The 14740-nt window shown below is 41.5% G+C and overlaps 1 protein-coding gene across 1 annotated transcript; it reads right to left on the bottom strand.

Annotated features, from left to right (window-relative positions):
* Positions 1–12491: 12491 nt before the first annotated feature.
* LOC111897202 (pectinesterase inhibitor 10-like) lies at positions 12492–13388 on the bottom strand. Its single transcript, XM_023893156.1, has 2 exons — positions 12992–13388; positions 12492–12919 (listed from the first exon to the last, which is right to left on the bottom strand). Exons 1-2 carry the CDS (start codon positions 13386–13388, stop codon positions 12492–12494), a joined length of 825 nt encoding a protein of 274 aa, XP_023748924.1.
* Positions 13389–14740: the final 1352 nt, after the last annotated feature.

Below are 14740 nucleotides of genomic sequence, written 5' to 3' on the forward strand. Positions count from 1 at the left end.
ACAACAACAATCACCGCAACACCAACAACACCAATGCCGGCGGCAACAACGCAGGGCCTAGCCACACCTGTTTCGGGTGTGGAAGGACGGGACATTTCCGTCGAGATTGCCCTAACAACAACAACAACTCCGGAAACAGAGGAACAGGAAGAATGCTGACTATGGGTCAGAGTGATGCAGTTCAAGATCCCGCAGTTGTGACCGGTACGTTTCTCCTAAACCACACTTATGCATGCATCTTATTTGATACCGGAGCGGAGCGAAGTTTCGTAAGCGAGAAGTTTAAACATTTACTAAAACAACAACCCCAAAAGCTAAATGAAACCTATACGGTGGAAATGGCCAATGGGAAAACCGAATCCACTAGGGAAATCTACACTGGATGTACCCTAACCCTTAACCAACACGTCTTTCGAATAGACCTAATGCCAGTATCAATTAGGAGTTTCGATGTGATTATCGGCATGGATTGGTTAAGCCCCCACCATGCTGAGATTTTGTGCCACGAGAAGGCCGTTCGCCTTCGTCTCCCGAATTACGAAACCCTAGTGATTTACGGAGACAAACCCAGTACGAATCTCCGCCTCATCTCGTGCATCAAAGCGCAAAAACATCTGCGAAAGAACAATTTAGCGTTCTTGGCCCACATAGTGGACAAGACAAAAGAAGAAACTAACATCCAAGACATCCCGGTAGCGTGTGAATATCCGGACGTGTTTCCCGAAGATCTTCCAGGAGTACCCCCAGAGAGACAGGTTGAATTCCGAATCGACCTCGTTCCAGGAGCAACTCCCCTCGCTAAATCACCATATCGACTGGCTCCTGCTGAAATGCAGGAATTGTCCAGCCAACTCAGTGAGCTTCTGGACAAGGGATTTATCCGACCTAGCTACTCGCCATGGGGAGCTCCGGTGCTCTTTGTCAAAAAGAAGGACGGATCTTTCAGAATGTGCATCGATTACAGAGAGTTGAACAAACTCACTGTCAAAAACCGCTACCCACTCCCGCGAATCGATGATTTATTCGACCAGCTCCAAGGAGCTAGCTATTTTTCTAAAATAGATCTACGGTCCGGATACCATCAACTCAAGGTCCGAGAAGAAGATATTCCTAAAACCGCTTTCCGAACCCGCTATGGACATTACGAATTCGTCGTAATGCCCTTCGGTCTAACAAATGCACCTGCCGCATTTATGGACCTAATGAATCGAATCTGTCGACCGTTCTTGGACAACTTCGTCATTGTGTTTATCGATGACATCCTCGTCTATTCTCGAAGCAAAGAGGAGCATGGCCAACATCTTCGACAAGTCCTAGAAACGCTGCGATCGGAAAGGCTTTACGCCAAACTCTCCAAGTGTGAGTTTTGGCTACGGAGCGTGAATTTTCTAGGTCACGTAGTTAGCCAAGATGGAATTCACGTGGATCCCTCTAAGGTCAAAGCTGTGGAAGGATGGGCAACTCCGACTACGCCCACAGAAATTCGTCAGTTCTTAGGCCTAGCAGGCTACTATAGAAGATTCATCCAAAACTTCTCAAAGATCGCCAAGCCACTTACCTTGCTTACGCAAAAGAGTGTGCCGTTCAAGTGGACAGACCAACAAGAGATTGCGTTTCGAACCTTGAAGCAAGCTCTTTGCAGCGCTCCTGTACTATCTCTACCTGAAGGAACGGAAGATTTTGTAGTTTACTGTGACGCGTCAAATCAAGGCTTAGGTTGCGTTCTCATGCAACGTGGAAGAGTGATAGCGTATGCGTCCCGTCAACTAAAGGCGCATGAAGTAAATTACACGACCCATGACCTAGAACTGGGAGCTGTGGTCTTCGCTCTAAAAATTTGGAGGCACTACCTGTACGGTACAAAGTGCACCATCTTTACGGACCACAAGAGCCTCCAGCACATCTTGAATCAGAAGGAGCTGAACATGAGACAACGAAGATGGGTGGAATTGTTAAACGACTACGAATGCGAGATCAAGTACCATCCAGGCAAGGCCAACGTGGTAGCTGACGCATTAAGTCGAAAGGAATACACAAATCGCCGTACGAAAACGCACTCGATAACCATTCAGTCTCATCTGACCACTCAAATTGCATCAGTCCAGGCAGAGGCTATGAAAGCGGAAAACAAAACTAGCGAGGCATTACGCGGAATGGAGAAGAACCTGGAAGTCAAAGAGAATGGGGTATACTACTTCATGAACCGTATTTGGGTTCCAAAAATCGGAGGATTCAGAGAGACCGTCATGAAGGAAGCCCACAAGACACGATACTCCATTCATCCTGGTTCGGACAAGATGTATTTGGACATTAAGCAGCACTATTGGTGGCCTAACATGAAGGCGGAAATCGCAACTTATGTTAGTAAGTGCCTTACATGTGCCAAAGTGAAAGTGGAATACCAGAAACCTTCCGGATTGTTACAGCAACCGGCAATCCCTGAGTGGAAATGGGAGGGGATTTCTATGGACTTCGTGACCAAGCTGCCCAAGACGTCGGACGGATTAGACACCATATGGGTAATAATCGACCGACTGACGAAATCTGCCCATTTCCTGCCCATCAAAGAGTCCTACAAGATGGAGAGGCTGACGCGTTTGTACCTACGAGAGATTGTAAGACTTCATGGAGTGCCAAAATCTATCATCTCGGATAGGGACAGTAGATTCACGTCACGCTTTTGGCAGTCGCTCCACAAGGCAATGGGAACTCATCTTGATATGAGCACCGCGTATCACCCACAAACGGACGGTCAAAGCGAACGAACCATTCAGACGCTTGAAGACATGCTTCGTGCTTGTGTAATAGACTTCGGAAAGTCTTGGGATACCCACCTACCGTTGATCGAGTTTTCATATAACAATAGTTATCATTCGAGCATTAAGGTGGCCCCTTTCGAAGCACTGTACGGGCGTAAATGTAGATCACCGTTATGTTGGGCTGAAGTAGGTGACACCCAGCTAGCAGGAACACATACGTCGGATAGGGCAATGACAGGACCGGAGATTATTCGCGAGACCACAGAAAAGATTGTCCAGATCAAAGCTCGATTACAGGCATCGCGCGACCGGCAGAAGAGCTACGCTGATAAACGGCGAAAGCCCTTAGAATTCCAGGTCGGTGACCGAGTATTGTTGAAGGTCTCACCCTGGAAAGGAGTTATACGTTTCGGAAAACGAGGAAAGCTAAACCCGCGATACATTGGACCTTTCGAAATCGTCGCCCGAATAGGTCCGGTAGCCTACAGACTACAACTACCCCCGGAGCTAAACGGTGTGCACCCCGTGTTTCATGTTTCTAATCTGAAAAAGTGCCTATCAGATGAAACCCTTGTCGTTCCTCTTGACGAAATCGAAATCAACGAGAATCTCTTGTTCGTCGAAGAACCAATCGAAATCATGGACAGGGAGATGAAGCGTACTAAGCAGAGTCGCATCCCGATCGTGAAGGTACGATGGAACGCAAAGCGTGGGCCAGAATTCACGTGGGAACGCGAAGATCAGATGAAGCAGAAGTACCCTCACCTATTCTAGTTTTCTCAAATCTAGCTTTCAAACAGAATTTCGGGACGAAATTCCCTCTAACGGGGGGATGATGTCACAACTGTAAATTTTGAGCCATGTAATCTATACATTCAAATTTATGTGAATCAAAAACTTCAATCAAATACAACATGCTAGGAGTACAAATAGTCATCAAATAATTGGAGACCCTAGAAGTTCTTATTAAGTCTAATTTAGGCTAGAACTTCCTTATTGGATCCAAATGGGCCAATAAGCTTCCAATTAGACTATTATGGGCTTAGAACCCTAATTGGGCTCTAATTGGACCCACACTTATTTATTTTAACATTTTAGGTCATGTTGGGCCTAGAATTAAATAAATTAAAAGCCTTGATACATGAATAACCTAAACTAGTCCAATAAAAACATAAAAATCCTACTACACTCCTTTAGACTTAAAACACACCCTAATTAACACTAATATTGGGCTTAGGAGCAAAGAGCCCAAAAATCTTTTTTTTCCCCACCATTCTCGGCCCAATACCCAAGCCCAAGAGGATTTGAAGATAGTTGACTTAAGTGTGCCACCTCATTATTGTCCATAGGATCTCCATGCAAGATACTTCCTTTTTCCCATGCAAGCATCACTTCACAATCACCTCACTTCTCTCCTCTCTCTCACTCTCGGCCATACACACCCACACACCAAACATCTCTCACAAATTCTCTCTAGTTCACTCAAGGAAACTCTCTTCTTCCCTCTCCAAAGATCTCGAAATTTAGGGACTTTCCAAGAGGATTTTGCAAGTAAATCATCATCTAAGGTAAGATTATTCATAGATCTATGGTTTAAATTCTTTTGTTATCAAAATCCTCTCCTAATCTATATAAAAATCGTGATCTTACACCCTAGAATCATCTCAAAACTCAAGATCTTCATCAAAGGGAGCCAAGGCCAAAAACACTTCATTTTCCTTCCATCTTTTCTTCCAAAAACCGAAACAACACCCCAAGGTGAGATTCATACCCCTATTTTCTGTTTTTAAGAGTTTTTGTGGGGGGGGGAATACAAGTCAAAGTGTAGATCTATATGTATTTGTATGCCTTGTATGATTTCCATGCTTATATGTATGCTTATATGTGTTTTAATGTTGGATCTAGCCATTAAACCCCTCAAAACCGAGATATAACTCATGTTTTATGATATTAGCTTCAAATATGTTCCTACATAATAAGTGGTACTAGATAAATAGCCAAGTGGTTAGCAACAATTTTCTTTAAGCTAAAAACACACATTTTGGGCCAAAAATGTGAAAAATACAAAATTAAGGGCCCAAAATGACATTTTACAGATTCTGATGGTTGAAATGTGTCAAAACAGTTTCAATAAGGCTATTTCTGGAATTCTATTCAATTGGTGGATTAAAAACATAAATTTCAAGCCTATTGGGCTAAAAATGCAAATTTCGGCCCAATAAGGCCCATTATGCGAATTTTTCTGTTTTGGAGGGCCAAAACTGTAACTTTCTGTAAAACAGTGGACTATAAGTGTCCCAAACCCTTTTCAAAGGTTTAAAATGCTTTTTAAATTTAAAAGGGACCAAAGTTGCAAAAATTTTCCATTTTGGGCCAAAATTGTCAAAATTGCGAAAAGATGGGCTAAAACCGAGAAAAACTGCATTTTCAGGGACTAAAACTGTTTTCATTGAAAAATATGCTGGAAAATATTAATTTCAATAATTTTTGGTGTTAAAATGTCAAGAAAAATAGTTTAAGGACCAAACCGGGAAATACTTAAATAAAAGGGTTGAAAATGTAAATTTTACAAATGATGAGGGGCTGAAAACAGAAATATTTCAAGGCTGATTCATTATGTACAATGTGATCAAATAATGACACCTCAACTATCAATGAAATACAACTCATTACAATACCAAAAGTCGTTGCTAAACGAATTGGCTCGGTCTCGAGCCAATGGAAATCTACAACTACTAACTCTTTGATACATACAAATAACGACTGGTAATACATATACATACGAGTGTGCACAGACGTCTACGCACCATCTTCGGGCCCCAAAAGTGTAAAATCTTGTTTGTTGGGCCTAGCTAGCCCAATGACCTGATCTTAAGGCCCGAAGACATTTTTTTTTACTACGAAGTGTTGAGTTTTACCGACTTGGCACAACGTAGGGTGACTTTCAATGGCTTGTATCATTGGACCCCAAGGGCCATGGTATTGCTAGAAAAGTCTACACATTTTACGAGGCGGGTCGGGGACCCCTCGCACACATATTTCCCCAGCCGGTTAATAGAGTTACCGGGGTCTTCGTGACCTCTTTCTCTTCGGATGTGGGACTACTCATAGTCCGGGCGATTGGATAACGTGATTAGTACTGACGACGCCTTCGGGAATCGTTGGTATATCTATAAACCGGGCATTTGTGTAATGCGGGTTTGTAGTAAATAATCAATGCTCGAGAACCTTCCAACGTCGCTTGGGACCGATACTACTATTTTTGTAAAGGTTTCAACGCAACTCAATGGATTTCAAAAGAACTAGGGGAACATCGGGTTTCCCTAGGGTTTTTATCACATACAGATTTTAAACGCATACATCTTAAATGAACAATTTTTGCAAGTATAGAAACAAACAAGCATACCTATGGATCTTCACAAACGTTTTGAAAGCTTTTCTTTTCAGAAAATATCGGATTTTCTGGTGGTTTTTCAAACAATATAAACATTCGATTTCAAACACTACTTATGAACTCACCAACATTTCATATGTTGACGTTTTTCAAAATACTTGTATTCTCAGGAAACCAGTGAGTCAAGGGATATCATGCTCAGTGACGGTTGCAGTTTATTTTTGAATGAACCAAACAACATTAATTTTTGGAAATGTAATATCTCAAACAATGTATGACATGTAAACACTACTGGTTGTATTATGTTGATGAATGGTGACGAATGTTGTTTTGTTTCATATATATTCAATGTTATGGTATTCAATTGAGTCACGACAGCCCCCGGACGTTTCCGCCGTCTGGTTCGGGGGTGTGACAACCGCCCAAGATCGTTCTTGGGGAGTAAACTCCAAAATGGAACTCTAATGCTTTCTAGACCCATTCCTATGTTAGAGGACTTGTTTAGGAGTTAGAGTATGATCTTTATAGGCCAAAAAGCATCCAAGAAACATAAGTTCTAGGATTTTACGGCCAAGGAACTACCTTAGGCCGTAAACCCCTTTTTAAGGGCAATTAGTGCCCTAAACTCCCCCTAATGCTTAAAGACCTTTACCCTAAATGGCTTGTGCTTATTTTAGGCATCAAAAGACATCAAATACATAAGTTTCTAGGAGTTTACGGCCAAGGAACTCCCTTGGGCCGTAAACCCCTTTTCAAGGGCTTAAATGCCCTAAAACTTTCCCCAAATGCTTAAGGACTTTACCTACTAGTGCTTGTGCTTGTTTAGAACATCAAAAGCCCATAAAAACCATAAGTTTTTAGGAGTTTACGGCCAAGAACCCTTCTTGGGCCGTAAACCCCATTTTGTGGGACAAAAATCATTCCAAGCTACCCTTGAGCCTTTAGACAATTTACCTTGTACCTTTGGGACTAGAATGGAGAGTAGAACACATTGAAATCACTCCTTGAAAGGAGTTTACGGCCAAGGAACATGACTTGGGCCGTAAACTCCAAGTGAAGGCACCAAAGTGTGCCTCTTGTCCCCATTAGCCTTAGATAAAATCATGGATGCCATTCTTGATGTTTAAGTGCCTCAAATCAATTAATTTCCTAGAGTTTACGGCCGTAAACTCTAAGGTGAAGGACCTTAGGCCGTAAACTCCCTTATGGAGTGTTCTAGAGCCTTAAAACTACTTCATGCATTATTCCAATAAAGATAGGAGTGTTCTAGATGCAAGATAACACCACAAAACACCCAAAAACACCGTTTGAGGAGTTCACGGCCATAAAGCTATGAGTTTACGGCCGTAAACTCCAAGGTGTGGGGTTTGTTGGATGGTGAACTCCTATACAAGGCTATTTGATGTTTCAAACCCTTTTGCCTTGTCCCGTAGCAACTTAGATGCAACCATTTGAACCCTAAACACTCATAAAAGTGTTTAAATGTTTTCTAAGTGTCTTAACTTATTTAGTAAGTTATTATATGTCTAATTAGTTATATATATGTTTATTATATGATAAATAGGCTCGTGCGTGTAAACCAATCTCCGTTTGTCACCTAGCACGGTAGCCGACACTGCAGTTCAAACGACTCACCACAAGTGAGTTCATACCCCTTGAATCAACCTTTAAAATGATTTTAAGTGTTTTAAATACTTTATGGGGGGGGGATACAAGTCAAATACTTATAGTTATTGCTTCAATCACATGTGATTGCATTTAATCACATGTGATTAATAACTAGGAAAACAACGATTTTTACCACTGTTCAATCTGCTTTACTATTGAAACGTTTTACAAACGATTTTACTATCCAAACATACTTATAGATTGTGATTCAACAAATGCTTCTTATACTTAAACTGTTTTATCAACTTACGCCTTCGAAATGTTTTATAGATCGACATCAAGTCGATCTTCTCTTGAAATTATATTACTGCTTCAAATGTTTTATGAAAACTTATTTATGCTTTTATATATCCAATTGCATGCCCATATATGTATAGATATATAAATAATGTTTAAAGGGCTTAGGAAGGCCATCCGCCCTATTTCCTTTTCCTCGATTTGGATGTGGTCTGGTGGGATTTCGGGTGACCATCCGAAGGTCGTTTCCATATTACTTATATATCATATATACATGTATAGACATAAAAGTACTTCCATATTCCTACTCATCAGTACATCATTAGCTGGTTACCATCGGGGTAACGCAGGATCATACCTATACAGATATACTAGAAACAATACATATACAGATATACAAGAAACATTACATATACAGATATACTAGAAACAATACATATACAGATATACTAGAAATAATACATATACAGATATACTAGAAACAATACATATACAGAGATACGAGAAACAATACATATACATATATACGAGAAACAATACATATACATAAATACGTAATAATTGTGATCCACTGTATCGGGCATGCCTTAAATGTCATGGCCCGAGTTGTAGCCAGAATTCTCTTGGAGGGAGAGCGTGAGTTTGCGTATAGATCTATACTGGATTGACTATCCTACACCTTGCTGCTAGCTACAGCCGGACCTGCAGGTCTGCGGGTGCCAAACGTCATTTCTTTTATTACGACCATTCATTATGTCGTTGTTACTAGTCGATAGCATGGTGCAATTTATCACATTATGCCTTAATATAAATCCGGTTTAAGGTAGTAGTATTTAGTACAGCAGTAGTCTTAATATACAAAGCTACAGTACTACAATGATTTACCCATTACATATTTTAGTGATAACCTCACTTAAGCATTAGTGTACAAACTATATTTTTAACAAATGATAGTTATATTTGGGTAATCACACACTTTTACAACAGAAAAGTTTACAAAACAGCCTAGCCTTGGTAGAAGGTTACTTTTATAGAAAATATAGGATTTTCTGACTGATTCAAACTTTTACAAACACTTTCAAACATTTACTTACATTTTTACAAACTTATACATTGAGACAGGTTCAAACGTTTTTACAAGAAACATTGACACTAAAATACTTATGAACTCACCAGCTTTATGCTAATAAACTCTTTCAAAATAACTTGTATTCTCAGGTCATCAGTAGACAGGTACCGAGGCCAGCTTTTGAGAAGATGGAGTGCATTCAAGACTCATCTCATATTATTTTGTGTTTCATTATTTTTGGTGTCTATAGCTGTACAGAACACACTTGTATTAAAATTATATATTTAATGCAATGGATGATGTTGTTTGCTTATTTACAATTACTGTGTTGTGATACTATACATGACGTCCTCCGCCCCAGAACGTTTCAGCCGTTCAAGATTTTGGGGTGTGAAAGATTGGTATCAGAGCATTGTTTATAGTGAATCAAGTATATCAACCCATAAAAGATATACTAATCTATAAACCCAAAAGGGACTAAAACACTCTGACCAAGAGTCTATACTTTAAATAATAAAATATTTAATTAAGTATACTAGTCTACATTATACTAAAATCAGTGTCACAATGACAAGAACAAAAGTATTACGATTGTTGAATATCACAAGTGAGCTCGGGGATGTATGGTCAGTCCTGGGAATGGCATAGCCTGATCAACTATGCTGGTCCTAGGAGTGATTAGCATATGCCCTAGAATGGTTGTGATATGTTAACAAGTCTAAAAACTTACCAACAATACCACAAGAAGATCAGTAGAACTTAACCTTAAAATACTATAGGAGTATTTTGTGCTATCAGTTACACGTATACTATATTCTTATACCTCTCTTCTCGCGTAGATCTAAATGGATGGATTTCATCATGGTGACCCGTACTCCCCCAATGAAGGCAATGCCGGGTGGATCGATGAAGAGCCTGAAGATGACCATCCAATCCCTTTGGATGATCACCTCGCAGAAGGCTTTTCGGATGGATCAGACTCCGAGCCTGAAGTTAACAACCTACCGCTAATAGGTCAAGCCCCGAACAACAACCCTCGACCAGCGTTTCTAGGTCCTACACCCATGTGGGCAAACAATCTGAATCGCTGGAGTGATGAGCAGGGTCAGCCCTTACCATACTTTGGGGACCGAACCTTCTAAAACATCAGCGATGGTGGCTCTGCTGACAGAGCTCTGCCTGTGATCATCCGCAGAATAGCTCGTAATGTCGAGCAAGGTCGAGCAGCCATCGACCGGGTCATGGAGATTGATGCCAATTCAGGCGTCAATACAGTCCGCATTCGCCGTCTTGAAGAAGACATGGAACGGACCCGGAGAACCAACGAAACTCTGCAGCAACAGCTGGCTGCCTCCCGTGTTGAAGTCTTAGAACTTCGAGCTCGTCAAAGAGCTCAGGACCGACACCTTCAAGAGGTGTTTCGCCAAGTGTCCGACCTCAGGGATCGCCCGAGGAATTCCCATCGCCATTAGATGATGTCTAGTACATCTCTGTCTTTTGATTTAGGGATAGCCTTGAACTTATGTGCTCTAAGTGGCACTTGTTTGTAAAATATTCCTAACTTTCGGTACTCTAATTAGGAATCTAGGACTGTCAGTATTGTCCTTATGGTATGATGTAAGACCTACTGTTAGGTCTATTTTTCCTTGAACTTATTACATTAGTAATGCCCGTACTATTGAAATCTACCTAATCTGTGGGAAAATTTGTACACTTGTGTATTCCTACTAATATTTCTTATTGTGATTTCAAACACTCATTCAACTTTTGGGCTATGGGAAATTAGTCCATGGGTCCCTCTTACATTGCTTACAAATTGATCCTTATCATCCTTCTTGTTTTTATAAACTTATAGCTGAAGGATGCCTCCTTGCAAGTCTCCCAGAAATAGGAATAATCCTGTACCTCCACCGCCTCCACCACCTGTAGTCATCGATACTGCAGCCCTGAATGCTGCCGTAGCTGCAGCAGTGGCAACTGCCATGGCTCAGTATCACTCGTCTGATGCTAGCAGAGGTGGAACCCCTGTGGAATCTATTCCGATCGAAATCCCTGTGCGCTCAAGGGAGTGCTCTTACAAGGATTTCACAAACTGCAAGCCGAAGCCTTTCTATGGCACCGGCGGAGTCATTGCTCTCTCGCAATGGTTCGAGAAGACTGAATCAGTCTTCGAAATCTGTTCGTGCCCTGCAGCATTCAAAGTGAAATATGCCGCATGCACCTTCGAGGATAAAGCCCTAACATGGTGGAACGGCCACGTCAAAGCCCTAACTCTCGTCGTGGCTAACGACATGGGCTGGGCAACGATGAAGGACCTCATGACTGAGGAGTACTACCCTAGGGGCGAAGTCCAGAAGTTAGAACATGAACTCTGGAACCTGACTATGAAGGGCACCAACGTGATCGCTTACACTGCCCGCTTTAGCGAACTGGTGGCCCTATGCCCCAATATGGTTCCCACTGAGGGGAAAAAGATTGAGCGGTATGTATGGGGGCTAGTGCCTCCGTACCAGGGGAACGTCTTAGCATCCAACCCTGCTACTTTCGACAGTGCCAAGCGATTGGCACAAAGACTTATTGACCATGGAGTCAAAACCCCTGCAACTACAACCACTCTCTCTCTCTCTAAGCTCAAAGGTCGATTTGGGTTTTATCTTAAGGAAGGGTAGCCGTAAATGAGGCTATAAGTGTCTTTAAATAGGCACAAAACCCGGGGATTTAGGGTTTCTCATCCCAACGCCTACTTGGCAAGTCGACTCCACGGACTTGTCGAGTAGGTCATTAAATCCTCATGGCACTTCGTGACTCTACTCGATGAGTTGGGGCATCAACTCATCGAGTAGCTCAAAAATATAAATAAATAAGTAAATAAATAATATACATGGATTTCCGGACGTTACACTTCAGCTTCTCTCGCTATGCGATCATTTTCATTGAGTTCAAGATCACGAGCCTTTCGTTTTAATTGTTCTTCCTCGGAATCATCACCTTCATCAGAATCTCCCATTGGTTTCTTCCCTTTATCAACCTTTTTTTGTCCTTTGTTTTCTCTCCCCTTTGTTCTGGAAGGACAGGGACCTCCGAAACACCCTCTATTCTGTTTAAGATAGCAATTGCAGGGCGAAGCTTGTCAGCGAGATGTCGTCTGATGGTGATTGTCAGGATTGGGTTATGAGCTTCTAGGAGGTTGGATAAGAGTGAGTTAACATCACTCACAAGGCTTTTTATACCAGTTCGCTTAGATTTGAGCTCGTCTACCTCCTGCTGGGCATGCTTGATCTTAACAGATTGAGTATTGAGTTGAGTTGTACGAATGGCAAGTTGGTCCATAATTTTGCTTTCAATTGCTAAGTCTTCTTGAAATTTAGAAAGTCTTGAAGATAGACTTTTGAAATGCAGAGATTTCAGCAGAATTATCAGCCCGAAGTTGCGCAATGGACTCTCGTTCTTTTCGCAGTGAAGCGTTGAGATTGACGATGGCATCATTCATGGTAGCAGCGTTGTTTACTGCAACTGTGTTGATCTCGGTTAGAAACGTTTTTGTTTCAGAGACTAGTTTATCGACTTTTTCGGCCACTCGTAGACAAGATTGAGTAGAATTTTCAACTGCTTTGTTGGCATTGTCAAGATTACAAGCATGTTCCTTAACAAGGGTGTCAAGCATACCCTTGACAGCGGCTTCAGAGTAAACTTTGCTGGAAGAAATAATGGAAGAAGAAAGGATAGAATCCGGTTTCTCGTTCAGGGCCTTCAATTCCTTCTGAGTAATGGGACCATCTTCGTCACTATCGTCTTAAATAGAGAAAGGACTGTAATGGAATGTGTCGAAATTAAAGCCTTCTCCCCAAAGAACATCTTTGGAACCATGCAGTTGAGGAGAAACTGGAGATTTAGTAGATGTGGTGAAACTTGATGTCTTTGGCCCCGCATCAGATGCGTTAATGTTAACAGAAGGTCCGACTGAGGTAGTGGTAGTGGTGCTAAGAGTTTTTTTGGTGAAAATTGGTGGTGGTAAAGGTGTAGAAGTGGGTGGTTGAGATGAAACAGGAGGTGGGCAGGGAGAAATAGAAATAGGCATAATAATGTATTTAGGAGAAGGAGGTGGAGATGGAACAATTTTAGTAAAGATTACCTCAGGTGAGTCTTCAGGATCCGAATCCTCCGACTCATTGTGCTCCTTTTCATGTTCAACCCGATCATCCTGATCCAAGGGAACGCAGTCACTATCTCTTGATGACGGAGCTTTCGGCTTGAGAGTCATCTTTTGCAGCTTTTGCTTCTTACGAGCCGAAGGTTCAGCCATTTGAGCCTTTCACTTCTTAGGCGTTCCGGTTTAAATGAGGGTCCCTCATGAATTTCCTTTCTTTTGTCTGCTTTCTTACCTCCTTTCTTTGACTTGTCATCTTCATAAACGGAGCATTGCATTTCCAAAGTAAGGGGCCTTGGAACTGAAGCTGGAATTTTCTTGTATTCAGTTATAATTTTGCTTGCATCTAAAACACACCTATACATTGACTCATGAATTGACCCGATAAAAGCAAACTTTGAAGCGTCTGATACGATGATCTTTGTGGTGTGTAAAGTAGCAATGGCAGACATTAAAGAATCCGCCATCACAGGAACTCGAAAGTTCTCCATAGCCTTTTGGGTAATGATGGTCCATAATCTTCCACATCAAATCTCGGTGTGACGAGAAGAAGAATTCAAACTTTGAACCAACTGATTCTAGATAATAGATCAATAATGAAGATTGATGCCATGATATAGACCATAGAGAATGGTGATGAAGGCTTTGGTAGCCGCATCGGATCCAACTACTCATTCTGAAAAGCTCTTAAAGAGAAGGGTAAAAAACCCTTTCCATTGAGGAGGAATGCAAGATTTCTTGACCTTATGATAGTAGAGCGAAGATCAGTGTACACCATGTTATAGAACATTTCGAAGAGTTGAGATGTAGTAATCAAGTCAGGATTCACCATGGAGTCCATATCGGGTAGCCCTACCAGAGAGCAAAACCTAATTTTGGAGACATAAGTTTTTTTATTGAAAATCTCGAACATAATACATTCTTCATCCTTAACATACTTCGCCGAAGAGTAAACCTGAGATAAGAGTAAGATAGGAACAATATCGAAATTGGTTAAAGAGGTTACCAGTGGTGAGTATTTCAGACATTCAACGATCTGGAGCAGGAATTCATCATACTTGAAAGGCATCAAGTTGATGATCAGGTTCTGGTTGGGTTTGATCATGAGGAGAGTGGATTGGGCAGTGTGTTCTTGAACTGAAGATGGTTTTGCCATTGTAGAAGCTTGGTGAGAAAGACGAACAGTAGAGAGTTTTTGCCTTTTGAATACTCGAGGGTTTTTGTAAGTGGTGAAGAAAAATCCTTATGGGAAATCCTTTTATACGATTATCAGGAGAGATAAAATAGTGATGACGATTGCGTAACCAACTCTGAAACGGTGCCTGAAAAAGTGCAAGTGACAACCGTTCCTCCGAAACAGTTGTCAGACAACGTGATGATAGGGACGTTTCAAATCTCACGCGCCTTTTTGGTTTAAATTCTTATCCTCAAAGTGTGTCATGTTATCAATAACTTGTTCCTAACGT

This window comes from Lactuca sativa, chromosome 8 (assembly GCF_002870075.4).
Source record: "Lactuca sativa cultivar Salinas chromosome 8, Lsat_Salinas_v11, whole genome shotgun sequence".
In the NCBI taxonomy this organism is placed as follows: Eukaryota; Viridiplantae; Streptophyta; class Magnoliopsida; order Asterales; family Asteraceae; genus Lactuca; species Lactuca sativa.

What these genes read in the sequence shown, in the direction of transcription:
- LOC111897202 (XM_023893156.1), bottom strand. Translation starts at nt 13,388, where the DNA reads ATGACTCTCAAGCCGAAAGCTCCGTCATCAAGAGATAGTGACTGCGTT. An exon ending in AGTTTCTCCTCAACTGCATG is followed by an intron (nt 12,920 to 12,991) that starts GTTCCAAAGATG and finishes TCTCTATTTAAG; the next exon opens with ACGATAGTGACGAAGATGGT.